The 25,951-nt window shown below is 42.8% G+C and overlaps 1 protein-coding gene across 8 annotated transcripts; it reads left to right on the top strand.

The window, feature by feature from the left end:
• Window positions 1-18,776: 18,776 nt before the first annotated feature.
• LOC147450274 (putative fructokinase-4) lies at window positions 18,777-23,905 on the top strand. 8 transcript variants are annotated; one of them, XM_086519554.1, is made up of 11 exons: window positions 18,861-19,094; window positions 19,627-19,793; window positions 19,886-19,952; window positions 20,122-20,217; window positions 20,934-21,151; window positions 21,350-21,562; window positions 21,664-21,861; window positions 21,957-22,094; window positions 22,271-22,387; window positions 22,891-23,008; window positions 23,524-23,905. In XM_086519554.1, exons 3-11 carry the CDS (start codon window positions 19,922-19,924, stop codon window positions 23,631-23,633), a joined length of 1,239 nt encoding a protein of 412 aa, XP_086375680.1. In that variant the 5' UTR covers window positions 18,861-19,094; window positions 19,627-19,793; window positions 19,886-19,921; the 3' UTR covers window positions 23,634-23,905. The 8 variants fall into 8 exon arrangements, with proteins under 8 accessions (XP_086375676.1, XP_086375683.1, XP_086375680.1 ...); XM_086519552.1 differs by having other exon boundaries at window positions 19,881-19,952; XM_086519553.1 differs by lacking the exon at window positions 19,627-19,793 and having other exon boundaries at window positions 19,837-19,952.
• Window positions 23,906-25,951: the final 2,046 nt, after the last annotated feature.

The raw sequence follows: 25,951 nt of genomic DNA, 5'->3' as shown, positions 1-25,951 counted from the left end.
AGTTGAGAGACTTGAAGTAGGAGGATCTTTTAGAATATTCCACCTATGAGTCCAAATTTGTGGATTTGTGGGAACGGTGGGTTGAGTCACTGGCAAGAGGGGAAGCTACACCTGATTTCCTCAAAAATAATTGGTTCACGCTATCAAGAATTTTTTGGAGTAAGGGATTGTGCATATGTACATACACATGCATTGTGCATAAAATAAAGGATTGCCCATTTTCCAGAGCCATGTGGTTACGTGGGGCCCACATGTGTACAGGTAGGATAGCATGTACATAGTGCATCGATTTTCACTATCACCAGTACAAGTGTGTTTTTTCTATAATAATGAGGAGTTTCTAGCGCGTAAAACTTCTCGAGGAAGCTATCCGCGGGCGTCTATCCGCGGGCAGACGACATGAGGTAAGCAGGTGCGTCAGATGGCATCTAGTGGCGTCAGGAGGTCGAATGAGGTCAATACTTGCACGTGGATAAGTACGGACACGACATGGGTGTTTTCTTGTACTAATTAAGCAAAAAAGTCATCATGAGGACCATCTTTTGGGGCCACTTCACGTGGTGGTGGGATGAATTATTGGAAAAAGTTGAGCTCCAGGTGTGCTAATGGATGCAACAAGGTGACAACTATGCACTACGAGGCCACTTTTTGGCATGTTCGAGGTCCGTTTGAGGTCAACTAAAAGGCCAATGGTGCCCAAGTAATAAAGCTAAGTGTGGGAACTGAAAAAAAAGAGAAAAGACCGTAAAAAATGTGGAGAGAAGACGAGAAACAGCGACAAGTGAGTTTTTGCTGTTTTTGGAGCCTGCTTTGGTCATAAACTCCTCATCCGAGGTTGGTCATCCGAGGTCGGATTTGAGCACTTTGACATTGTAGACTGGGGTTTTGGGCCATTCCGGACGCAATGGTGCTATCCAGTTTGCTAAATTCCTCACTTTTTTTCTTCTATTTTGGCTATGTAAGTTTCTCCTATGAGCGAAGCTTCTGCTCCAATTTGTGATTGTATCTGGCATATTTTACCCATATTGTGAGAGCTATTTGCCCCATTGGTGTTGGCCCAAGCTCAATTGTATCTAAACATCAGAAATTCTCCTCTTTTGAGCTGAGTTTTTTGGGGGTGTGTGTGTGTGTGTGTGTGTGTGTGTGTGTGTGTGTGTGTGTGTGTGTGTGTGTGTGTGTGTGTGTGTGTGTGTGTGTGTGTGTCTGTGTGGAGTGGGCAAATGGATAGTCTCTCTCCTCTCACTCCATCGGTGTGTTCCCTGTCTCGGCCAGGTGGGTTGTGTAAGCCGAGTGGTGCCCCATAGTATGTATCTGTATCATCCCAAGAGTGTGTGTCAAGTCATTATAGAGGTGTTGTGTGTGTTTTCATCCCGCTCACAACGCATGGCTTATGGCCGCTTCTCAAGGAGAAGGGGAAGGGTAGATTCCTGGCTACATACGAGTTAGCCGTCGAGATTGCTCACCTTAAGGACAAGAAGTTGTGGATGAAAGCCAAAGAAACCAAGTCAACAGAAGCAGGAACATTGCGTCGACCAAAAACAACGACAACCACCATTCCTCCACCACCACCGGCTCCTGGGGTAAGAAATGACCAACAAGATATGTTGGCCCGCATTACTGACCAACTGTAGAATTTGCATGTCCAGTTGACACAGAAAGGAAGGAACCAGGAAAGAGATCAAGACCCGAGAAGAGCACAACGATAAAACAGGGAGTATCACTACTACAACTGCGGAGAAGATGGTCACGGTATGTACTATTGTCCCATACCGCGACAAAACTATAATAGAGGAGGTAGAAGGAACCAACTGTCACCCCCTAGAGAGAGAACACCCCTACCCAGAGCACCAACCCTACCAACACAAATTCTACGTCCACCCCATGCACCACCACAAGCACCCATTCCACCTCTTCCACCGACACCACCACCTGATCGCCCTGTAAACATCATAAGGCTAGAAGAGAAAGGAAAGGCCGTAGTAGTGGATCCACCTAGAGCAAAGGAGAGGAATAAGGGTAAGAAGAGGGTAACCTTTGTAGAAACATTTGAAGCCATGACTGTAAAGAGAGCTAGGAGGGAGAAAACTACACAATTTGATGAGAGAAGCATGAAAGTAGAGACTAGCAAGCGGCCATCAAGGCCACGACGGAAATTAGGCATCACCGACTTCTAGTTAGGGGAAAGTTCTAGGCCCTATGATCTAATATTGGATGTGTCAGAGCAAGGACCAAAGATTACATGGCCAACAGCTGCTACATCTTGCACCAAAGGTAAGGTGGCAATGGTCCAAAATGGTAAGTACAAGGCGCTCCAAAGCAAAGGTAGCTAGAGCAATCTCAGGTTGCAACATGGATGACATCCTTCCAATTGTCGACGTCAACATAAAAGGTAAGAGGGTTGAAAACACCTACATTGATGGAAGTGCACAAATTTGTGTGATGAGTGAAGCTATGATGCTTTGGCTAGGGCTCGAGGTTGACAGGCCTTCTCCATGCAAGGAAAAGATGGTAAACAACGTAAAAGTAAAATGTGCATGTGTGGTAAGTGCTGTGAAGATAAAAGCTTTCAACGATGAGGTAGAAGAAGATGTTTTTGTGATGCCTACTAAGGTGAAGGGATATCCATTAATCTTGGGAAGGCCATGGTTGATGGCCATGAAGGCAAAACAGGACTAGGGCACTGGCCTTCTACGCATGACTGGTAAGAAAGGGGAGACAATCTACTACGACATGAAGACTGGCAAGCAGAAGCAAATGGACCTAGAGACATCAGCAGATGAAACCACTAGTGAGTCTTCCACTTCTGAGGAGGAGACCATATCCATCGACGAAAGTGATAGTTCCATCGATGTGATGGGTATCATCATGAAGGATCCACAAAGGGTAAGCACAACTGGAAATCCGTCACCAGAAGGGCAACGCAATGAAGAGGAAAGTAAATCACCTAGCCTAGGAGAAAGTAGGTTGAAGGGTATGTTGTCTAAGGAATTAACAATTGAGGAGAAAGATAAATTTTTGCAGATGTTGATGGGATTTCCTGTACTTTTCGTTGACAACTATGAAAGAATCACAGGTATTACAATAGTGGAACATCATATTAAGTTGAAGGAAGGGGTAAGACCAGTCGTGCAAAAGCTACGACAGATGAGGGTCATACAAGAAAAGGCACTCCTGGCCGAGGTAAGAAAGCCACTAGAATCAGGGTTCATCTATCCTGTGGAAAACTCAGAGTGGGTGTCACCCGTAGTAGTGACGCCTAAAAAAATTGGTAAGTGGAGGGTCTGCATTGACTACAAACCACTAAATGAAGCTACAAAGAGAGACAACTTTCCTCTCCCTTTCTTTGATGAAATTCTGAATGAAGTGGCGGGTTTTGAATGCTACACCATGTGTGATGGTTATTCTGGGTATTTCCAAATACGCATAGCTTTGGAATATCAGCTGAAAATCACTTTCATTACGTCATGGGGTTGTTTTGCATACAAAGTTATGCCATTTGGTCTCACAAATGCACCTTCCACATTCCAAAGATATGTCTTTCAACCGTTCTTTGGAACATCCATAAGAGTGTTCATTGATGACTTTTGTATATATAGCCCTCACATTTCACACTTAGAAAAGGTAATTGAGGGTTTGGCATGGTTGCAAATCCTAGGTGGGCAATTAAATGTGGACAAGTGCAACATTGGGGAAAGTAGAGTCATTCTGTTAGGCCATGAAATTTCAGCGAAGGGTATAAATGCCGATCCAAGTAAGGTGTCCGCACTCATAGCCCTACCTTCACCAACAACCGCACATCAATTGGTCTCTTTTTTACAAAAGGTGAGGTACTTGAGTAGATTCATACATCTACTATCACAACTTGTTCTACCACTACAACAGCTCACTCAAAGATCAACTTTCACCTGAGATGAGGAGAGCGAACATCACTATAACAAGGTAAAGGAGGTCTAAGCCACCCTAGCAACTATCTCACCACCTAAGTGGGATGAAAAATTCTATGTCACCTCAAGCGTGGGTGATGACTCCTTGGGCAATGTGCTACTCCAAAAGGATACAACAACATCGTTCATGAGGCCAATTTACTTCACCCATGTGGAACACCTAGTCCTAGCTCTTAGATTTGAAACTACAAAGTTTAGGTCATATTTGCTGCCTAAGCAATTTGTGATTCTAACCATGGATGAGATGTTTCCCTATGTTGTACAACACATGGATGTTTCTGCTAGGATTACTAAATGGCTAGTTCGTCTACAAGAATTTGACTACACGGTACAGGTGGAGAGCACGACAAGGGCAAGCTTGGGGGGACTTATGACCTACCAAAACTTTGAGAAGAAGGTGAAGCAATCTAAAGGGGAAGGACTTCAACCACTTCCAGAGCCACCGGTAGTAGAAAGAGCACACTCGCTCTACTTTGATGGACCCTATAAGAGAGCATCCAACAAAGCAGTTGATTGCAGGCATAGTGGTCTTTGATGACAAGGGTGTCAAGGTATTTTCACTTGGCCATTTGTTGGAATCACAATCTAACAATGAAGCTGAGTATGCATCACTAACCAAGGGTTTACAATGGTGCGTCTCGTAAGGGGTAAAGCGCCTTAATGTATTTGGGGATGCTCCACTTCTGGTAAGGCAAGTAAATGAGTATGGACATACAAGAATCCTAGCTTGAGGACTCACTTAAGCTGTGTAAAAACTCGGTTGGTTAACTCTCAAGAAGTTCAATTACACCATATCCCAAGGGCTCAAAACCATGAAGCGGATGCCCTAGAAAGTGAAAGACTGCAGGAAGTGGTGGTTGGGGCTATAAAGCTAAAGCTCCCTCTATTTCAAGTTAGTGATGCCTTACTTGACATCATGCATTTTTTGGAAACAGGGGAATGTCCACTGAATTTAACAAAAGGACAGAAGCAATGGCTCACCCGGAAGGCCACAAGGTATTGGCTTATCAATGACGGTTTGTATTGTAAGGGTAAGGACCAAATACTCAGGAAGTTCTCTCTCTCTCTAATGAAATTACGGGGGTAATTGCCAGTTGTCATAATGGTGTTTGTGGTGGTCACTTTGCCCTAGATATAACAAGTAGGAAAATCTTGCAAGCTGGTTTTGTATGGCCTAGCCTCAACCCTGATGTACACCACTGGTGTAAGACATGTAAGTTGTGTCAAAAGACCGGCACCAGGTCACTCATGCCTGAACCACAGATGCCTATCCTTTCATATGGAACATTTGAAAAATGGGGTATAGATGCCATAGGACCATTGCCTAGTGCCAACTCAAGGAAGTTTTACATCATCATGGGAGTCGACTATATGACTAGATGGGTGAAGACTACAGCCACAACTAGGATCCTAGCTGTAGAGGTAGCTAAGTTTGTCTATGAGCACATATGCTATAGGTTTGGCACGCGATAGGTACATCTTATCCAAGATTGGGGAAACAACTATCTATACTTGAAGCAAGTGGGATCTATAACGAGGGTTAATTTAAAAGATCACACTTATAGAAATGTCATGAAAACGCCCATAAAGAGTTTGATTGAGAAGAAACTCGATTCTGAAATCATATTAGGAAGACCTTTCATGCGACAGGTACAGCTTATCCAAGATTGGGGAAACAACTATCTATCTTGAAGCAAGTGGGATCTATAATAAGGGCTAATTTAAAAGATCACACTTATAGAGATATCATGAAAACGTCCATATAAGGGTTTGATTCAGCCTCTTTGGCTGAAACTAAGCTTCTTACTTGCCACCCTCGGCCAGGAGCTGACTTGAGGCCCCTCTCTCTCTCGCTTTCTCTCTCCCACTCTCTCTGTGTCAAGCCCACAGCCGCATACAAAGTCTCTCTCTCTCTCCTATTCTTATCTGCACACACACACACACACACCCTCTCACAGTCCCTCCCTCGTTCTCTGTGTTGACCACTGCAGCCCGAAACTCTCTCTCTCTCTCTCTCTCTCTCTCTCTCTCTCTCTCTCTCTCTCTCTCTCTCTCTCTCTCTCTCTCTCTCTCTCTCTTACATTACACACACACACACACACACACACACACACACACGATCCCTCTCACACTCTCTCCCCCCTCACTCCCACCACCAACTCACCATAGGTCATATTTGACCTCCCAGGACGATAATAGAACTATCTCTCTCTCTCTCTCTCTCTCTCTCTCTCTCTCTCTCTCTCTCTCTCTCTCTCTCTCTCTCTCTCTCTCTCTCTCTCTCCCAAGCCTCTGCAGGCGCAAACCAATAGCAAAACTCTCTCTCTCTCTCTCTCTCTCTCTCTCTCTCTCTCTCTCTCTCTCTCTCTCTCTCTCTCTCTCTCTCTCTCTCTCTTACATTACACACACACACACACACACACACACACACGATCCCTCTCACACTCTCTCCCCCCTCACTCCCACCACCAACTCACCATCACCCTCCCTCTCTCACGCGTTCTCGTCAACTTGTGCAGGCACGGGGTTTCTTCCTCTCTCTCTCATTTACCGGCACCTAAACACACACACACACAGACATACACACACACCCACCCTCGGCCACATACTCACACTGTCTCTCCCCCTCACCCTCTCCCTCGTTCTGTGTAGAGGGCGAGCCGCAGGCAAGCCAAGAAAGTTTTGTTTTAAAATATATATATATATATAATCACTCTCTCCCTCGTTCCCACACACACACCCATGACCCTGTACATATGCACACATACACTCATGCGCACATATATAAACACATATGCACACATGTTCATACGCACTTACGACCAAAACGTTTACACGCACTCACTCATACACACTATACACGCACGCATATACGCACACACCAGAGAATAATAATAAGAAAACCAAAGTAAAGTAACACCAACAACAAAAAGAAGACGGCCAGCTCGCTCGCCACCAACACCAAAGCAAGAAGAGGCACCGAAGGCATGCCTAGGCCGACACCAAGAGGAAGCAACACGTAGCATTTCGGCTTCTCGCAACAAATACCAATTCCGGGAGCCTTAACCTCACACCGACCACCCAAACCATCAACAAAACCCTTGTAAATTTTCTGAACTCCACTCTTCCCTAATAACCTAGCCAGTGGATAGTGGATTGTAAAAAAAACTCTCCCCACCCCACTCTTTCCTCTCTCTCTATCTCTACCTTCTCCCTCTCTCTATCTCTCTTACTAGAGAGGCATCTAGACCTTCTACAGTGACCAGTGGATACTTGCAAGGACCATTGGGTAAAGAACACCTCTCAAGCCTATATAAAGAGGCCTCCTCTAAGAACAAAGGATATACAAGTGAAGGAGGAATCCACTAGCTCCATGCACTCTGCATTGTAAGCACCACTAAGCACATAATGCACCCCAAGCTAGAGAGCTCATGGCATCATGTGAGTTGCAAGCTTGGGCATCTTAGCATTGGCAACATCACCATTTTCCCCATTATCCACCACACCACGGTTGAGTTATTAGTCACGACCACTTCATGCACATAAGGTAGTCACTACTTCCCCCACAAAACAATGAGTACGCTAAGATTGAATGCATCCACACTATGCTACCTTGGGCCGCTCTCGATGTTGGTGAATGATTTCGTCGGTGGCTGCATCGTCTTGATGTTTTCCCTCAACTAATCTTCCCGCTAACTCCAGCTTCGCCATGCACCATATGCATCCCTAGTGTCAAGAGCCAAGTTTGTAACCTTCAAGACCACCATTTGTAGGTATCATCATCACCAATAAAAGGGTGCAATGTTGTCTTGATCTATGGGGTCCATTTTCTGTTCTCCTTAGTTTTGGTCTTCCCGCATTCGCGGGATGTTTCGTCTCTTGTATATCACTCTGCTTGTGCTCCATCACGTGTGGCTTCACCAATCATTCAGTATGCTCCATTCCGACCTTGTCACATACCTCCCTCGCACACACACTCCTGACTGTTGACTAGGCATTTTCTACATGTGGGGGTTTGTTGTATCACCATTTCATGTTGGTTACCTAGAGGGCATTTCACTTTTTGCTACCCTAGGTCATGTATGTCTGTGTCCTAGCCACACTTATGCTAGGTGGTGCCCCTCCCTACCTATAGGATTACTCCTACCTTGAGATGATGCTTGGGGATGTTCAGGCTATGTGTGGTGTAGAGGCCACCCCCATATGGCATGTTATTTCCGGCTATCACAACCTAGAAAGGATTCATCTATACCAAGAACAATATATTGTAAATACCATAGTGGTTTTTGCTAAGCTCATAGTGCTTGCTAGTTTTGCAGCCTCCAGATTCTAATAGTCATGTTTTTGGTTGAACTTGAATGGTCAACAAGGGGTTTGGGCAATGATGGTGCATCTAAAGTTGGTCAAAGCAAGGAAGAGTACAATGCACTATTATGTGTGCTTGCAAGGTGCTTGGTGGACACAACGGACTGACACATAAATGGCGGATATACACGAAACTTTGTTGTACTCAATCATTTTTTTCAAAATAAGCAGTGTGATTCTGCTAATGAGGATTCTCAATTGTAATATATTCTATCATCCCCACTTAGCCTACAAACCATGTAAGTGGTTGAATGGTCGTGGGAAAGCCCTCCTAGCTGTTAACTCAACACCCTTAGCTTTGTAAAACACACATCATTATCTTTGCAAGTAATTGGATGTCAACAAAGAGCTTCTTTGCTGCTACAAACTGTAATCAATCTTTCTCCTTGTCTGGTAATTAGAATTCAATTCCAAACAGCACATTGTGTTCCCTGTCTCTTGCTCCACAATCCAAGTATAATCATTCTCAATTCTATTGTGGTTTGTGACATCTTGTTGGTGAGCTAAATGCATTAATTTGAGGTCTTAAATGGTTATTTTTTGATGTTTTGACCTTGGAAGGGTGTTTCTATGCTTAAGGGTGACCTTTCCGTGTAGTTCTTTTTCAGTTTCCTATACATTTTTGGGGATGGATCGTGATTATGTACATTCCCAGATGGCTACAAAACTTGGTAGGAATGTCCCCTTAGGTGTTGTAATATCTCTCCTTAAATTTCGTAGCATTCCAAATTCATTTGGATGCTGAAAAGGCGTGCTGACCTAGAGCGGTGAGATTGGGCATAGACTGATTTTCTAACTAGGAAGTGGTTGATTTTCTTTTTTAGTAGTACGAACAACCCTTTAAGTTCACTTTGGTGAGATTGATGATCTCAGTAAGTCTCTGTGTCCCATCCCAAGTCACTTCCTTGCATATTGACATTATGCTAGTAACAAAAAGCTATGTTGTAGACGTCCGTCGCGACGACCCGCTAACATTGGCACCGTTGCCAGGGAAGTCGATCCGAAGGTGGTGACTAACTTAGTTGTACAAAAAAATCCTTCCAAATATTTTGACACCCATTTCGTTTACACATAGACATTAAGGCAGCTAGAGGTAGGTTTATTGCTTAGTAGGGACTCGAGTTTAGGACCAGCTAGTGGTACCCCTTATGAGCAAAGAAAACTGTGAGTGAAGTACAAAAGAGTATTTCGTTCTTTGATTTTCCCATGCTTGGAAAGGACTGTTTCACCATACATTTCGTTATCATTTCTGTATTGTTAAATTCAATTATGTTTGTGCCTCTATTTTAGTTTATAAGAGTAGGCTAAGTATCACATTCCACCGTCAATTGGGGCCAAAAGAATCAGGGTAAAAACTGTCCAAAACCTTATTTTGGTGCCAAAGACCATAACTCTAAAAAGTTGTAAAATTGATGGTCAGAGCTTTAAAACTGAACTAAACTTAACAAAACTTGGCAACAAGGGATATACAAGTTTGTTGGAGACAGACTGTGTAGATTTCTTCCAGTTTGCATGTCCAACATGGATCACGATCCATGTACTTTCAGGCCAAGTGAGCAAAAATTGTTTCCTTTGCTTAGAACTGACTCTCAGACATCAAAATCTTGAGTTTGGCAAGAAATAGGGTGCTATAAGAACATCCAAATCAAGAAACTGGGTTAAGCAGAGCAAAAGCTATGAAAAATGAGAAAATTGGGAAACCTGAACTTTCATTTGTCCAAATTCAAAAAGAGGTGAGAATTGGGTCCCAGTAAAAGCAAGGAACCATTAGGACAAAAATCATGACCAGATGTTGCCAAACATGGATAGCAATCCATGTACATGGTAGACATATGTAAGGAAAATTTGACCACTGCACTCCTAAGAACAAAGGGAACAACTTTTCCAAAAGGATCCACACCAAAAAAGTGTAGAAACCTGATCAAAATACCAAAAAAGGAGTTGTTGCAATAAACCGCAAAGCAGACACAAAATCTTGCTTTTGGCCTGCAAAAAGTGGGTCAAATCCAAAAAGATTTGGGGAAGAGTATCACCACACCCTCTTTCACAACCTCACTAAAGGTCATGCCAAAATCTTGCCAAACATGGATCGCGATCCATGCACCTTTTTGGAATTTTGAGCTGATATTTCACAGGTAAAAAGGTGATAAGATTTGAAGTACATTTTCAAAAATTGCTATTATTAGAAGAGGTCAAAAGGTGGCCAAAAGGGCATAAAACAAATGAAGGGGAAAACCACTAAAGAAGATCCTAAAATTGACTTTTGATTGACCTTAAAAAGTCCAAATACTATAAAAACCCTAAAACTGACATCAGGGAGCCAAAGAAAAGCTGTGTGTTAAGATTCAGTTCAATCTGGTACTGAGGTACATGGATTGCAATCCATGTTCCTCTGACACAAATTGATACAAAACTTGCACCATAGCTAGGAAGCATCCTTGGGACTCTAGTGATCATTTCAAAACTAAATTAGGATGCCCAAATGCAAGCCAAAAGTCTAAAATTGTCAAGCACTATGAGAAAGTGACAGAACTAACCTAATTCGAAAATCCAAAAATCCATTTTTGAAAAATGGATTTTCCTTCGATATCTCGAGACAACTGGTTACAGCATGATGACTAGGTTAGACCATGTTTTGTTTTATTTTTATTTTTTCCATGTTTACACATTTGCTTTGGAAAATACTGTTGGTTGTGAAAAGAAAAGTGCTTTGATACTTGCACATACCAAGATTGTGCCCATTGACTTGGCATCAAGGGCATTGCCACATAAGATTGTGGCACTATTAAAATGGAAATTTATGCCCACATTTTTGATGTGGCACCATTCCGTTGTAATGTATCACTACCAATATGGACTATGCAAGGCACTTATGGTTTTGGCTCTCACGCTTGAGACCGTCATATTAGCCAAGGGCTATAAATTCTGCATGCACGGCATGCTAACAAGGTGGATTCAATTCTATCGCCGCATGACATATGCTTTCGCTACAACACCAAACATTCTTTCACGGACAAGATCAGCTCGAGATTGTTTAACATGATTTTTGGTTGTTTTCAACTCACAACACCACTAAAAAGAACTTAATTTTAGGAATTAATTCAGAGGCAAAGTGTCATATTTAAGATCTCCTAGTACCGTTACGCCCCCTACATGGTAGGTCAGTTCCGATGTGATTTCTGTTACCTCTCTCGACGAGAGCGTCCGAAAGTTAGATTGTTGCATGCTTCTAGGATAAGCTGCACGCTAGGCATAAGATGCACACAAGCATGGTCACCAACTATACACATCATAATAGTTTAAGGAAAGTTCCTCAGGCCAGCATGCTCTCTCTCTCTCTCTCTCTCTCTCTCTCTCTCTCTCTCTCTCTCTCTCTCTCTCTCTCTCTCTCTCTCTCTCTCTTTCTTTCTTATTTCTCTCATAGAATAATGAAAACTTTCTACGATGCTTTTGAACATGTTTGTTTGGAAGTCAGCCTGAGCCAAGGTGCTCTAATATAAGCTAGACATAGAGCAAGATGCCATCTAAATTAGTCTTCATCGGTTCATTGATTGAACACTAATTGCCATCAGGGCTATGAGCCACACATGTGGCTAAGAGTCATTGTCAGATCTTGGGTAGGACCCAACTGTTGACGTTCCCTGGGTGATTGTTCAGATCGAATAGATCTGCCCAGTGGAATACACATCGAACACCTCGATGTTAATGGACAAGCAAGAGTCTTGTCATTACGAATGTTTAGGGTGTCATTTTTGCACTACATGCTTTTAGTGTGACACTCAAGTTGAGTTTTAATCTGAAACTCACATCGGCTGATCTATACCACAGAATCTAGAGGCAGCAAGCAGTTGCAATAGCACGGCTGGGCATCTCACTTGTGTGAATTTCTTGCTCTCTCTATAGCACTACGAGTGTCGATGGCATCACAGTTTTGGGGTACGACCCAGCGGGTGCTTACTAAATCACCCCATAGGCATTGAGGATCACAGTTTGATCTATTCCCGTTATACTTTCAAGGAAAGAATTCTACAATCAATCACACGGTAGCGGAAAAATTCAACTTTTCAAGTTGATTCTCATCATTCTATACACGGTTAACTATGTTGGTTATCGTTACCTGCTAGTTGAGCAATTTCTACAAAAGGTCTTACCAAGTGGTTTGACTACGTAGATTCTACCCAACGGGTTTGGATTGCAAAGGCAACACCCAGGGTTCCCAGTGCAATGTTGCTTGGTTTTTTCACAGGTGGGAGACGTACTCCTATGCATTTGAATATGGGCAATTGAACTTTCACTTCAATCCCCAGGGCCATGCCAAGGGCGTGTCGAAACAAGTATTTTGGGCCGTAGTGTCCAAGGTACATTATGCTACTATGAATCCACTTGTAGGATTCGATTTGGCACATGTTGTCACATGGGATACAACATGGTCTAGGGACTCAAGGAGTTCGGTTTAGCCAGTGTGGAGCAATGAATGAGGGTCCCTCTCACTCTTGTCATGGAGTGTTTAAAGTTACCTCCACACACAAGTACATCTTGTACTTGCAAGATGTTCTTTTTTAAAACATCCTTATATGAGACATATTCCACATGTGGAGAATATGAGTCTCTGGACCGACACTGGCGTCCATTATTTCAAATATGTGTCACGAAAAGGTCCCTAGGTGTTGGTCAAATCTGTATTCTAGACCATTTTCAGCACGACGTATCAGGAGCAATTTCAGTGGCCAAAAATTCGGATACTTAGAAATACTTGTTAAGGTACAAGTGCTGCTAAACAAAATTACATATGGTAGTTTTACATATAGAAACGCTATCAGTTGTTAATGAAAAAGTTTCATTGTTCGTACCTAGAAGTGATCATTGTCTCACCTTCTATTATGGTTCAGACGTCTCAGCAAGGCTTGCAAATGATTACAACTGAAAGTATTTAGATTTTTTTCAAAACTATTTACATTTGTCTTTAATGTATGTATCACATTTTCCATAAGTATTGGCAAAAATGATCATGGATATACAGGTTCGGATCTATTTTTTGCTAAATGCATGCACACTAGGTGTTATGGGCCCTAGTGTTTAGCAAAAGCTGATTTGGAATGGCATGCGTATTCATCCAATTGTTGCTTATGAAGCATTTTTCACTCTATGTGCAATATCTCTATGAGGTTACTTTGGAGTCTACCAATCACCCACAGAGGTCATGGCTTGGTTTGGGTGCTTGTGGATTTTTCAAGTTAACCACGATGTTTATTCTAGACATTGTTGCTTCCTCAACAATGTGACACGATGTTGTGATTCCCATTTACTAGTCATATGGGAAGACTGTCTATAAATCGTGGGGGAAACACACCTCAGTATTGTGAGTTATCCATGGGGATAGGCAGATTACAAAGTGTAATCTTGGGCTAAAGGATATGCAAAGTGCGTACATTAGCACCAAGCACTCCAATTAATAAGCATTTATTGCTCTTCTTGGAGTTTACTTACTATCAGTTAACGCATGTTGCGACTAAGTAGTCTCTTCATGTATAAGTAAGGTTCTCAACCTTGAACACTCGTTAGGGTGGGGTTGTTTACTGATGATGAAATTTGGGAACAAGTCAAGGACTTAAACTTGGTTGATGAGTTATGTCAGCAAGTTACTTTCATGGAAAGTGACAAGAGGTACTCTTTTTGGTATATCTTTGTTGTGATAAACTCGTTTACCATGCTCATGAGCGTTCTAAATGGAGTCTACACACTATGTTTCGATAGGAACCAATACCATCAGATGGTTGCCAATGGACAACAATGTAGAAAATCAAGATGTTATTCTTGGTTTCATTGAACCTCCTATTGAACCAGGTTCCGCTCAAATGAACCATTGGATTCATGAGGGATGTCACGGTGGAAAACATTAGTTTTCTTATGAAGATACCATCACTTGTGTTTTCGCGGACAAAAACGCTTCTCCAAGGGGGGGGTAATGTCAGGACAATGTAGGACCGGGCAGCAAGCCAAGGACCAAGGACTGAATGGCTCAGTACGGCTAGGAGCCGAGGGCCAGGCATGCGTTAAGGGGACCTACTTGCAAGGGCCAAGGGCTATAAGTAGGGAGGTTAGGGGGAGAACCACATGCCAGTCTACCGTTTGTCCTCTCAGAAGGTATTAGATACATATCATTTAGGGTCTAAGGGTCCATCAGGGGGTAAAGGAAAAAGAAAGAGAACAAGAATGAAACCTAAAGAGGGTCAGGTGAAGATGGAGCTAGCTTGGGAGTTTGGAACTTTTCGATGATGGTTTTACCGCCAGGCTAGACTACCCATTTACCTTGTTTACGAGCTTCATGCATATTCTTGAGCTCACTCGCTTTAAGATTGAGTTGATTCACGGTCAATTCCTCGGCAATCCAAAGCTTTGTTCCCTTAAGGCAATAGGATTGACGAAGCAGCCTTGTCCATTCTTCTTTGTTTTTGAAAGTTAGGATGTATTGACCAAGTGGCACATGCCTAAGTGTGGCACTGATCCAAGAGATAGTCTCGATGTTAATTGGTTGAAGAATGTCATTGAGCTTGTTAATGGTTTCTCCGAGGGTGTCCTCTTCAGTGCACCATGGTGAGCAGAGCCCTTTAATTCAAATTTTGAGACCAAGGGATTCTTGTAAGGCTGCTTGTATTTCGCTATCGATCTTCTTAAGTACTCCCTCTTGGGCTTCTTTCTTAGCTATCTTGACAATCTCAATAAGAGAAGCTTCGACTTCATGTATTTTTGCAAGAAAAGTTTTGTTCTCCTTTGCCTTCATATCCTCGATCTTACTCAAGTGTTGACTTCGTATCCTCGAGCTTACTCAAGTTTTGTTTGAGTTGAGCATTCTCCAAAATAAGTTCTTGGATTTGAGCCTCTAGGGTCGTGATCCTTGCATCTTGGCAAGTGGTGGGATCCTTCTTAGACACAGCTGCCACCGCAAGAAAACTCTTGCATGCACTGGAAATTGGTGTGTTGAAGACATTGGAGCTTTGATCCTACATAGAATCCAAAGTCTATGTTATGTGGTCAAGCTTTCACAAAGTTGTGCTCCTTTGGGATAAAGCTGTTGTTGTGGGAACAGGGTCCGAGGATTTGAATCGTCACAACTCCATGGAGTTGGAGATTACAACCGTCCATGCATGCAACTTGGATGCAATTGCGGTCAAAACAGAGGGGGTATAGGCGATTTGCAACTTTGAAACAGGACCAAGCCTGCAACTCCTTAAAGCATGGCAAGTCAAGTTGCCTCTATGCACATCGGTTTGCTGCTGGTCCACTAGCGATGGTGTGCACGTTAGTTTGTTGCTTAGGTGAGGCAATCTTCAAATACTAACACCCCCCCACAAGGCTACCCCTTGCCCCATGGGGGAGACTATGTAGATAAGAGATAGGCTAAGGCTAGGGTTCGCTCAGATGAGCTACGTTTCGCTCTCTCTCACACACACACATAGGTGGAGGGAGGGCGGGGAGAGACCCCTATCGACTTCTTTAATTGTAAGGTCGGCCATGCCAAACAACTTGCACAATTCATCCAATCTAGGCATGGGTTGGGTGGGAGTTGAATCTCACACCCCATGTCGAGCAACAGACCTTGCCTTTGCTTGAAAAAATTACCTTTTGGAAATTTCTTGGAGAATTATTGCTATATGAAATTATACAAAAACCCACAAAAAAACATGAAATTTGAAACCTTATGAGCATTCGCAATCGATGTGCTATGTGTTATAACTTATAACTTGCATGGGAGAGGTCGTGCTTCTTGAAATTCTCACTAGGTACCACCTAGTTAAGAGTCCTCTTATCAAGGCCGTTACTTTCACAGCCTTGCTTGATTATGGTCTCATTAATTACTCGTCTGGACTTTGCCCTGCTGGCTACCCCTTAGAAGCTATGGTTGAAATGCATTGCCCAAAAAAATTTGAATACAAAGCCTTGTTTTGATCATTATCAAATCGAGCTATGATAACTATGGTGACTTGCATAGTCATTGTAGATTTTTCCAGCAAACCAGTCTTGAAGGTTACTCCCTTGCTTGAATTAATTTATAGCCTCCTCCGAATTGAGGTTTTCTTAAAAGAACAAACAACTTCTATAATGTCTGCAATTTGAATGTTGTTGAAGACATTGCCGCAAAAAGTTTTGTGCCAAGACTACAAAGCAAGAGCGCCTTCCTCCACACTATCTCACATGGGCATGCTCAAATGGGATCGACGGTTCAGGTGATGTGGGCCGTCGGATGCGCATTTGGTAAATTCGGGGCGTTTGGTAAATTCGGGAAGAAAAGTAAATTTGGGCGGGTTTGTAAATTCAGGTCGATCCGCACCCCATGTCTCGAACCCCCGACCTCTCCGCCATGAGCCATGTGGACTAACCACTACACCCTCATGCGTAAGTTGAAATATAGGTGATTCGAGTATGCCATATTGTAAATGTGGGCCGATTAGTAAACTTGGGGCAAATTTGTAAATTCGGGGCAACCTCAAATCTCACAGTCCATAATTGACGCGCGTTGCTTTTTCCTCGTCCACCATTGATCCCATTTGACCATGCCCATATGATATAATGATGAGGGAGGGCCTTCCCCTACTTAAGGAACTCACGACTATGGTGCTTTGAAATTATGTGGGGGACGGAGCCTTGGCCAAGGCAAAGGCCCAAAAAATTAAGGTACATGGTCATTTGTGTGAACCCATGCTCGCATCAAAAAGAACATGGGGGTTAGCGTTTATGCGAGCAAGAAAGAAAGAGAGACCAAGCACCTAGTTGGCCATCGGCAATGTGCCAAAAACAAAAAAGGTTGCCCCTTCTGGTAAGGGAGCTTGCCCATGGTCACTAGCTCGCACATGAAGGAGAGAAGCGCACATGCACATACACACACACAATCCATGCAAAGCCTTCCACGTGTCTCCATGATGCCCTTCTCCCTTGAGCTCTGATGCCATTGCAAGAGACTAGAAACAACCATGTGTCATGCACTTCTCCATCCAACCATGCCATTTATAGGCCCTTGGCCCTAGCTATATATAGGCCCCCTATATCATGTGTGTCATGGCCCTTGATCCTAGCCCTGGGCATGACAGTTTCAGATCTCTTGCACTACATCATTAAATTTTTTGGTAGGTGTTGGCACTTCCTATTCTCTGAGCTTCTTGCTTTTGAATCCACTTAGAAACCAAGCGTGCATATGCTTCTCCAAGGGTGGCTCATTCAATTGCTTGGTTTAGCTCTTTAATCTTCTCCACATAACTCCTAATCAAATGCTTACCTTTCTTGATTTTATCCAAGTCACAAAGAGAGAGTCTAGAGTTTCAAGAGTCTTAAGAGTCCCCAAAATGGGATTAGAGGGTCTTATTTATAGGTATCCACACTGGAGTCTAATTGATTGCACAGTCACACACCATCAAATAACAAGTACATCCCAAGCCAATCCCTTCTAATGTGGGAATGATCCAAACATTTCAAGTCAATTGCACTCTAGAGCAGGTAGGAGGAGACCCATCATAGGTGTTGTAGTTTCAAAGAGGGATGCTTTGATGACGCCTTAGAGAACGCATGGCTCTGATACCAATGTAAGAGAGAGGATACGAGAAATAGAACATGCAAGCACCTTGTAGCCCTCTGCCCAGGATAAAGGGGTGATGGTTGCCTCCCCTCACCACGCAGTGCACTTAAACCCCTCTTGTAGTAAAATAATTTAAAGTCAAATAAATTTTATGAGTGAAAATACCCCTTCTTTTGAAAGCTCATGGTACACTAACATTTTTTGAGGTGGACCCCCCGAGCTCTCCCCCTGACCAACCTCTCTCATATAGGCTGAGAGAGAGTTCGTGTCGTCACTGAAGTTGAGCACCTGGAAAGTCATATATAATTTTTTTACTTGTCCCCCCTATGTGACACTTGGTACACTCAAAGTAAGGGGCGGTTCAGACTATCTAGAACAAGCGTAGTAGGGTGCATTGGCATAAAACCATTGGACGCTAGAGAAATATGTTGCAATGTCCAGACCTACCGCAGCGCGACGGGCAACATCTCCCCATTGGGCACTAGACAAATATGCTGCTATGTCCAGACCTACCGCAACGACGGGCGATAGCTCCCCATTGGATGAGATGGAAGTCCAACCAATGATCACGGGTAGGGCTTCGAACCCGTGATCCCACTGCCATCCCACCATCAAGCAGCCAATGGGGTATGCCCTTGGGGGCCATCATCCATCCATGTCTCTTGAAAGGGGCCCAAATAAATTTATGTTGTTTAGAGGTTTCTTGAAAACACGTCCATATACGAAACGTTAAGAGAAGATGATCTTGCCATGCATGTTTCTTGTTAAGAGTGAAGAGTGAGGCTCTGAAACTCTTACTTCAACACACACATGAGCATGCACGCGCTCTCACGTATCACACAGACACACAAACAGAAAAAAACGCAGTAGCAGTGCGCATGAGATTTTGGAGAGAGAGAGAGAGAGAGAGAGAGTAGTGTATTTCTCTCCCTGCCAAGATGCAAAAATCGGATATAAATTGCCCACATTGTAAGCGAAGTAGCACTCCAGACAACGTCGTCAAGAGCTTATCTGCAGGTGCAGCATTTTCTATTTTTCTCTGATGATTACATCTCCTCTCTTATCTTACGAAATCCAATTTACTATATATGTATAACTCCGATTCAGCTCTTATTATTGAGTCCTTCACATGTAATCTTTTCTCATCTATTGCCCAATTATAATTGTAATTATGGCCGTCCCCAATACCAAATGCGTTTTCGAGCTCAATAATGGAGGTAAACCTGCATTTTACTTGCAGTTTCAGCGTCTTTTCTTCATTATTGCATACATTAATCTCTCTTTTCTATGGCTGTTTTGTGGAAATTTTACTGTCAAATAGTCTCAATTCAATCGAAAGGCTATTAATTGGTGGACAATTGGAATTAACTTGAACTCAAACCGATCCACAACAGTTTGAATTTTCCTTGTTTATCGATGTCCCCATTGATGTGCAATTAGTTATCAGTTTTCAAGTTAAGGTTCTCGCATTTGTTGATGGCTGAGTTTCGGCGTCTTTTCTTTCATTATTTTTGCAGAGATTAATCTCTCTTTTCTATGATTGTTTTGTGGATGTTTTACTGTCTACTAGTCTTATTCAATTGAAATGTTATTAATTGGTGGACATCTGCAATAAACTGAAACTCAAACTGATCGAATTCTACGCATAGTTCGAATTTTCTTTGTTTATTGATATGCAGTTAGTTATCAGCTTTGCAAGCTCATTTGTTGATGGCTGCTATTTTGGGTTGTTGTTCATTATTTTTGCAGGGCTTAGTCTCTCTTTTCTATGGCTGTTTTATGGAAAATTTACTGTCAAGTAGTCGTATCCGATCGAAAGGTTACTAGTTGCTAGACATTTGCGAATAAACCGATCGAGACAATTCTATACATAGTGCGAAGTTTTTTTTGTTTAGTGATGAGAAATTAGTTATCAGGTATGCAACTTAAGGTTGTCGCATTCCTTGATGTCTGTAACAGTGCGTTAGCAGATCAGTATTTAAATCTGACGCTAGCGCTGGCAGTGAAGGTCATATAGATTGAACCAGTAGAGTGCACTGCATTGATGCTCCATCTTCAGCAATATCCAGATGTTGGTAATGTATTTATTATGTTATGTATTTATCTAATTAGCCATGGTGAATGTCATATAAGTACATTTGCAGTCAAAATTAGAAGGTGGTTGATGAAGGGGATTGGAAGAGTAGTTGAGTGTGCTGGGCGGACACTTAGGAATATGATACTAGTGTTGGAGTTGGCGAGCAGGATGTCCGGGGATGCAGGATGCAGAGTTTCGGTTGAATGGACTTGGCATCAGCGACTGTGTTCAAGCACCTTGTGCACAATTCCACCTTGACAATGGTGAGATCCTTGTTATATAATCCTTGGTTTCCTCTTTAAAATGGGCTAGCTGGCAAAGTACGTGTTATTTTTTTCTTGGTAGTACGTCTAATCATCGTCGACGCATGTTAGATCTTGGAGAAATGTGGCTTCATGCATGCATACATAGTCGTTAGATTAGACAATTCACAAGAAGATTTAGAAAATTTCTCATGTAGGAAAACAGAGTCTTTTTCAATATTTTTCATACAATGAATAACATCATGAGCTTCTGTTCGAGAGGCACCGCATACCTAGCTAGATACGATTGGGGGCAGGGGACCGCCGGCCCCCCCACTGGGGCAGGGGACGGGGCCGGCGGTCCCCTGCCCCCAATCGTACCTAGCTAGGTATGCGGTGCCTCCCTCGTAGAAGCTCATGATGTTAAGGTAAGTCACAATGTGGGGGGGCCGGCGGTCCCCTGCCCCCAATCGTACCTAGCTAGGTATGCGGTGCCTCCCTCACAGAAGCTCATGATGTTAAGGTAAGTCACAATGTGGGAATTATTGTGGGAATTTGTCCAAAACTTCTTGTGTGCAAAAGCCTGGGCTGTCTGTCTCTGTTATGAGTTTAGGATTATACGTCTTAAATGAAATGCTTTGATAAATGCTCAATCCATTTGTGGAATTTTTAGCAGGGTAGCTCCAAGTACCTACTGCATTTGATCCTATTGAGTATTCATTTGACTCCCTTTGCAGGGAAAAAGGCGCCTGAAGGACATGGGATGGCCTCAGATGATGACGAGAAAAGTGACCTTGTTGTGTGCTTTGGCGAGATGCTCATCGACTTTGTCCCGACCCTCAGTGGTTACTCTCTAGCAGATGCCCCCTCTTTCAAAAAGGCTCCTGGGGGTGCTCCTGCAAATGTGGCTGTGGCAATTTCCAGATTGGGTGGTCATTCTGCCTTCATTGGCAAGGTAAAAAATTTTATGCATGTGCCACCATCTTCTCTATATTCTTTATATAATTTATGCCTGTGTTACCATATCATTTGCATGCAACTAGCATGCATCGTACTTCCATGTTCCCATGCTTAAATTTGCGCCGCACCCTTGCACAGCTGCGGCGTTTTAAGTCGGTGAATTGTTTGCTGAATCCAATGAGTAATGTTTTAGCTTGGAGATGATGAATTTGGGCATATGCTGAAAGGCATACTGACTCACCATGGAGTAGACTCCACTGGAATCAGATTCGACGACAATGCAAGAACTGCATTGGCTTTTGTCACTTTGCGGGAAGATGGAGAGAGGGAGTTTATGTTCTACAGGAATCCGAGTGCTGACATGTTATTGCACGAATCGGAGCTGGACATGGATCTCATAGCAAAAGTATGTTGAAGAGGCATTTTAAGGCTCTGGTTATCAAGCTCTCTTGTCTCGTTGACACTATTGTGCGGTGTTGTTAATTATGTTCCTTGTTGTGTCAACAGGCTTCTATATTCCATTTTGGATCTATAAGCTTGATATCAGAACCTTGCAGATCGGCTCATCTAGCTGCAATGAAAGCTGCGAAGCAATCGGGAACTCTTCTTTCGTATGATCCGAATGTAAGGCTCCCATTGTGGCCATCCGCAGAAGAAGCAAGGAAGGGAATCATGAGCATTTGGCATGAGGCAGACCTGATCAAGGTTGAGAACTAGGCTTGTGTGTAGATGTGCCAAAATGAATGCATGTACCTGTATGTGCGTGTGATTTTGAAATAGAAAAACGCTTTTGTAAACAGGTTAGCGAGGACGAAGTCGCGTTTTTGACTGATGGCGGAGACCCGGATGATGATGATGTAGTGATGCAGCTTTGGCATCCTGGACTCAAGTTGCTTCTTCTCACAGAAGGGCAGGAGGGATGCAGATATTACACCAAGGTGCTAATTAAGCACACAAAAAACATCGTCTATCATAAGAAATCCCCACGTTTTTGCCACAATAGAAGCTTATGGAGAGTAGAAACCACCATAGCTGAAGCCTGAGAATTAGGTTTCTATTTTACATATTCATGTGAACGTCTGAAAATTTTCTTTTCTTTTCCAAACCATGTTAGGCATTTCATGGGCGAGTGTCCGGGTTCAAAGTGAGCGCTATCGATTCGACGGGTGCAGGTGATGCGTTTGTTGGCGGAGTGCTTAGTCAGCTTGTCAGCAACACGTCTCTGTTCCAGGTATGTTTTTGTCCATTGTTAGCAAATGGATAAGGATTTAACAGCTTTATGGCATCCGAATGCTATGTCAAAGATGCCATGATGTGCTTCAAACAAAAGCTGAACGTTATATAGCATGCACCCACAGAAGATGCCATGATCAAACAAAGGCTTTTGCAAATTCACAAGAAGATTTAGAAATTTTCTCATGTAGGAAAATGGAGTCTTCTTAGTGTTTTTCATACAATGCATAACATCATGAGCTTCTGCTCGAGAGGCACCGCAGACCTAGCTAGGTACGATTGGGGGCAAGTGGCCCCCGGCCCCCCCACTGGGCCGGCGATCCCCTACCCCCAATCGTACCTAGCTAGGTATGCGGCGCCTCCCTCACAGAAGCTCATGATGTTGAGGTAAGAGTCGCAATGTGGGAAATATTGTGAGAATTTGTCCAAAACTTCTTGTGAAAGGGATGAACTTCGGCCGTATGTTGTAATAATGGTATATTTTTTGATTCTTTGGTGAAGGATGAAGCTCGCCTCAGAGAGGCATTACGGTTTGCCAATGCATGCGGAGCACTAACCACCACAGAGAGGGGAGCTATTCCGGCATTACCAGACAAGGACACTGTGTTAAGATTGATAAGTAAGATGTTCTTTTCTCTCACTTCTGTAATCAAAAGCTTAATAAATGGATCAATGCTCTCTAATAGCCATAGCCTTAAATTTCGAGCAGTAGTGCCTACACAACAAGAGTTAGAAATTTTCTCATGTAGGAAAACAGAGTCTTTTTCAATGTTTTTCATACAATGCATAACATCATGAGCTTCTGCTCGAGAGGCAACGGATACCTAGCGAGGTACGATTGGGGGCAGGGAACCACCGGCCCCCCCACCGGGCCGGCGGTCCCCTGTCCCCAATCGTACCTAGCTAGGTATGCGGTGCCTCCCTCACAAAAGCTCATGATGCTCAGGTAAGTCACAATGTGGGAACTATTGTGAGAATTTGTCGAAAACTTATTGTGCTACGTGGTCCTAGCGAAAGATCTTGGGTGTTTGAAAGCAACTAAAATGCATCAAAGTTGGGTTTAAGTAATGCAGTAAAGTAAAATCTTTTGTTGTGTAGTATACTGATATGGGGTGTTTTGTGTGTTTGTGGCAGCTGTTTGTGATAAGCAATTGCCAAGAGTACCTTCATGGCAAAACATTTCACAGTGGAGGATTCCTTCTCGCCAACCCTCGAGAGAGATCTTGACCGAAGACGATGTTTGATTTACAGCAAAATTCACTAGCTGGTGATCCACAAATATACTAATGGACACTATAGACAGATATGCCTACAAGTTCTCCCCTTATCATCATCATACAGAAGCTTAGCTATCTTTTCATATTAGAAGATTTTTGACCTTCTAAGCTTAGCTAGTTCAATTACCATAAACTCTCTCTTGATGAAGGTTGTCAAGCCCATGTTTACTCAAAGCTAATTAGACTGAAGCGGATATAGTCCAAATCAAGATGTCACTAGTGCAGCCCATCTTTACTCATGTCACCTTGTTAAAAGTTGCTCAACTAATGTCTTATTGGAACAAGTCCTTGCACAATAAAATTCTGGACTCCACAGACTTTATGGTTGAGAAACTCTGCTTATATATAACCTTTTGCTTGACTCTTACTTATTAACACTTGCATGACGCATGGCCCCCCTCCACGTCATCGTGAAATTGGGTGCTTTAGTTTCTCGGCTCAAATCTATACTATTATAAAAGGGGGAGAGATTCCGAGGGCCTGACATGTGGTAGCAGCACGATGATCTAGCATGTGTGCCCTGCAAACTCGGCAATACAGGACTGAGAGAGAGAGGAAACTCAATTCTCTCATTTTTTTCATGCACCGTCAATCGTTTAAGCAAACAATATTTATGCAAGGTACATTAATATCCTTATCAGGAGGTTTACTAGTACAGCTTTGGCAGAGAGAGAGAGAAGTCTAAACTTTTCCTTTATGCACCTTAGAAGGCAAACCTTGCAAAAACAAATTTGAGGCTTAGAGCTGGGTCGGGCCCAACGTTAGCAGGGGTAGGCTGCCATGGAATCTCCCAAAAATAGCCCTCTTCCTACCTTCTCTTAGCCCTACTATCAGTCCACTACCCCCTTGTTTTTACACTATTTCTCAGTCGAGAATAGATGCAGCTTAAATCCTGGACGTTCCACGCGTATTCAAAACAAGTAAAAACCTTTCAGGTGTTAAGTACTTGGTTTTTATTTAAAAAAATAGATTGCCTAGTGTGCACACATACGTGTGTGTGTGTATGTGTGTGTGTGTGCACGCGCACGCGCGAACTAATGGGAATGGGATCATGCTAGATAGGGTCAATGAAAGACAAACATTGTGTACACAAGTGTGTGTAGGCTAGGTTCCAAGATGAATTAACTTGGACTCATAAACATGATCTTGATAAGCCATCACAAGCTCACCATAAACAAGAGAGATGTAATGAAAAATGGAATAGATTTGTTTATTCATGAGATGAGCTTTAAGTAGTTGACTCAAAGCAAAGTTTGGTGGTATAAAAAATGTACCAAAATTTTTCCCACCTTATTGGTACTAATGAAAAAGTGGGGGCCGGAAAAAAATTTGCACTTGATGTCAAAACTTGTGAGTTTGTATTTTTATGTTCTTCTTTCAAAGATGTATCCAATGATATATAATACGGTAAGTGATTTCTTTTACGACTTAGAAAAATTATTTTGCACAACTACATGTGGGATAATTCCACCTTTCCTCTCCTTGACTCATAGTCTAGGACTCTAGAACAAAGCTCACACCTTACAATCTTCCCCTTGAGGTTTGGACTAGGATAATACAATGAAGGTTCTTTATCTACTAAGAATGACAAGTGGTATCCACACAGGATGACAATAAAAGAAGAATCCTCCCCTTGAACTTTGGGCTACAACTTGATGAAGAAAGACAACGCTCCAATTCAAGAGCATAGACAACATACATCCCCAGTCCAGGAGACAAACAACATAACACTCCAATCCAAGAGCAAAAAGAACGCTCTAATCCAAGAGCAAAATCCTAAAAGTGTGTGCTTCGCTCTAATCCAAGAGCACCTTCGTTTTATTCAATGCTTTGTCTTCAACTGCTTCATAATCTGTCTTCGTATCCTCCCCTCAAACAAATGCTTCTTTCCCCTTTTTGTTGTGCAGTCAGGCTTTATTGAAAAAACAAGTGCAATGCAAAAATACTAATGTAAAGAACTGCTAATGCGGATACTAATGATGTTGTTGCCGGTTTTTCCTTTCTCAATGTGAACCTTTGAATTTCCCCATGGTGCCTTGGAGCGGTTTTTGCACTTGGAGACTCTCCAAGGTCAATGTCTGATCTCCGTACAAATGCACAATGACATTATCCTCCTTAATGATGGATGTCACTACCTTTGAATTTCCCCATGGTGCCTTGGAGCGGTTTTTGCACTTGGAGACTCTCCAAGGTCAATGTCTGATCTCCGTACAAATGCACAATGACATTATCCTCCTTAATGATGGATGTAGTGACATACATTGCAAGAATTGTTGTGCTTGGTT

This window comes from Adiantum capillus-veneris, chromosome 9 (genome assembly GCF_014529385.1).
Source record: "Adiantum capillus-veneris isolate H3 chromosome 9, ASM1452938v2, whole genome shotgun sequence".
NCBI classification, from domain to species: domain Eukaryota; kingdom Viridiplantae; phylum Streptophyta; class Polypodiopsida; order Polypodiales; family Pteridaceae; genus Adiantum; species Adiantum capillus-veneris.
Note: the sequence above shows the minus strand (reverse complement) of the source record. Positions and strands in the feature narration are given on the sequence as shown.

Bases quoted from the DNA above. Each gene is read 5' to 3' on its own strand.
- LOC147450274 (XM_086519550.1), top strand. From the start codon at position 18,816: ATGCAAAAATCGGATATAAATTGCCCACATTGTAAGCGAAGTAGCACT. The intron at 21,563-21,663 runs GTATGTTGAAGA...TTGTGTCAACAG, and splicing joins ACATGGATCTCATAGCAAAA to GCTTCTATATTCCATTTTGG. The intron at 22,388-22,890 runs GTATGTTTTTGT...TCTTTGGTGAAG, and splicing joins GCAACACGTCTCTGTTCCAG to GATGAAGCTCGCCTCAGAGA.